The sequence below is a fragment of the Ochlerotatus camptorhynchus genome, unplaced genomic scaffold (assembly GCF_037179485.1).
Source record: "Ochlerotatus camptorhynchus isolate MF236.1 unplaced genomic scaffold, CSIRO-AGI_Acam_v1.1 ptg000146l, whole genome shotgun sequence".
Classification (NCBI taxonomy): domain Eukaryota; kingdom Metazoa; phylum Arthropoda; class Insecta; order Diptera; family Culicidae; genus Ochlerotatus; species Ochlerotatus camptorhynchus.
The window spans coordinates 1,450,460-1,452,043 of record NW_027040636.1 but is presented as its reverse complement, the minus strand read 5'-3'; the positions used below and the strand labels follow the sequence as shown (position 1 = coordinate 1,452,043).

At 38.1% G+C, this 1,584-nt stretch overlaps 1 protein-coding gene across 1 annotated transcript; it reads right to left on the bottom strand.

Moving 5' to 3' along the window:
• On the bottom strand, positions 1-1,035 carry RNASEK (Ribonuclease kappa). The gene is made up of 3 exons (XM_065221610.1): positions 822-1,035; positions 602-721; positions 1-260 (listed from the first exon to the last, which is right to left on the bottom strand). Exons 1-3 carry the CDS (start codon positions 888-890, stop codon positions 162-164), a joined length of 288 nt encoding a protein of 95 aa, XP_065077682.1. The 5' UTR covers positions 891-1,035; the 3' UTR covers positions 1-161.
• Between the last annotated feature and the right edge of the window lie 549 nt (positions 1,036-1,584).

The window sequence follows — 1,584 nt, the reverse complement described above, 5'->3', positions numbered from 1 at the left end:
TGTGGTTCCAGTTTATATTTTTATTGGTGACTTTACGAGAACAAAAACAGTCATTTTGAAAATTAATAGAAAGACAACTTATGTACAATTGTAAATCAAATAAAAGTAACCGGAGTTGACTGTTTTTGAAGATAAATTATGCAAATGAACGAATCATCTGCTTAAGCGACAGTTGAACGACTATTGGCGTAGAATTGCTGGCCGGAAACCACCAGAGTCAAGACGTAGATGCATGCAGCGATCCAGCAGTTGTAAGCATTCTGAAATACGAAGAAAAATGTTTATATATTGAAATAATATTAAGTAGAGCAACGCAAAGGATTCAATGTTTCTCTTCTTTCGTACTAGATGATGGATAATTACTTTCTTGATCGTATTGTGCGATAAAAACATTTGTAGCGATGGTAGAAAGAATGACTAATCTCTAAACAAGCACCATACATTAACGATATCAGAAATGGTACAACCATATCACATAAAACTAGTTGGGGTGATAAGCAGAGGGATGGTGATTCAATGAGAAATTTTTTGAAGAGACCCATTGAACGATTTGCAAGATAAAAAATTTAATGTAACATGATGGAACACTTGAGGCAATCACCTGACTATAAGCCCGATCAGCTGCGGCGTAAAACTCCTGCGGAGTTGGATAATGGTCTTCCAGAGGAAGATCTTCGATCAGGGCCACACTGTGGATATAATAGAAGACACCCATCAGCAGCTGAAACGGCAAAAGGATAATCGATTACATCCAGGATAAACATACAAGGACAACAAATCTGTGACTCACAGCAATCTGCTCGCAGGAGCAGAATACTTACCAACTGGATGATACCCCAAACGGAGACAATCAGTCCGCAAAGAGACAGTTTTGGTCCACAGATCGGCATTGTTGCAGTTCGATTAAAGACTTATCTGCCTAAGAAATGAGAATTTTGCACTTTTCTCCAGCAAAAATTCGCAAATTTCCACAAACTGCTTCGAAACTGATCACAAGACTCTGACGATTCCCGAGATGAAGTAAAAAATGTCAAAAATTTTAGTCATGTGACAGTAACAGCCAACAGTAAAAGATATGGCTGCGACGCAAATGTAAAATATAGAATTGGGCACTGCCGATATACACGCTTAATCTGGTCAAATCAAAACGTGTCTAATGAACTCATCTCAGCGGCAAGTAGAGCTACTTAAAATTAAGGCTGTGTTCCATTTGGCGAATTTTCACTTAAATTTGACACTTCGAAAATAAATTAAGATGTTCGAAAATCCCTCTGTTGTTGATCTTACTATTTTCGAGAAGGTGTTTGTCAAAATTGATTCCTGGTCTGTCAGAAATAAGTCTGGTACAATAGCAGGTTTATTTGAAAATTTTCCATCTGTCAAATTTAAGTGAAAATTCACCAAATGGAACGCAGCCTAAGTAGCCTTATGTTGGCTTACTTTTGAGCGAGCAATTCTCTCAGTGATGGAGAAAACAACTATCCAGCTTTCCAGGCTCGGTAATGGCGGCCTGTATGTATGAATAAATGTATCCTCCTCTGTACTTTTTGACAGTAACTGGAGGGCGTATGTAAAGAGCCTGAA

Bases quoted from the DNA above. Each gene is read 5' to 3' on its own strand.
- RNASEK (XM_065221610.1), bottom strand. From the start codon at position 890: ATGCCGATCTGTGGACCAAAACTGTCTCTTTGCGGACTGATTGTCTCC. The intron at 722-821 runs GTAAGTATTCTG...TTGCCGTTTCAG, and splicing joins TTTGGGGTATCATCCAGTTG to CTGCTGATGGGTGTCTTCTA. The intron at 261-601 runs GTGATTGCCTCA...TTCGTATTTCAG, and splicing joins CTGATCGGGCTTATAGTCAG to AATGCTTACAACTGCTGGAT.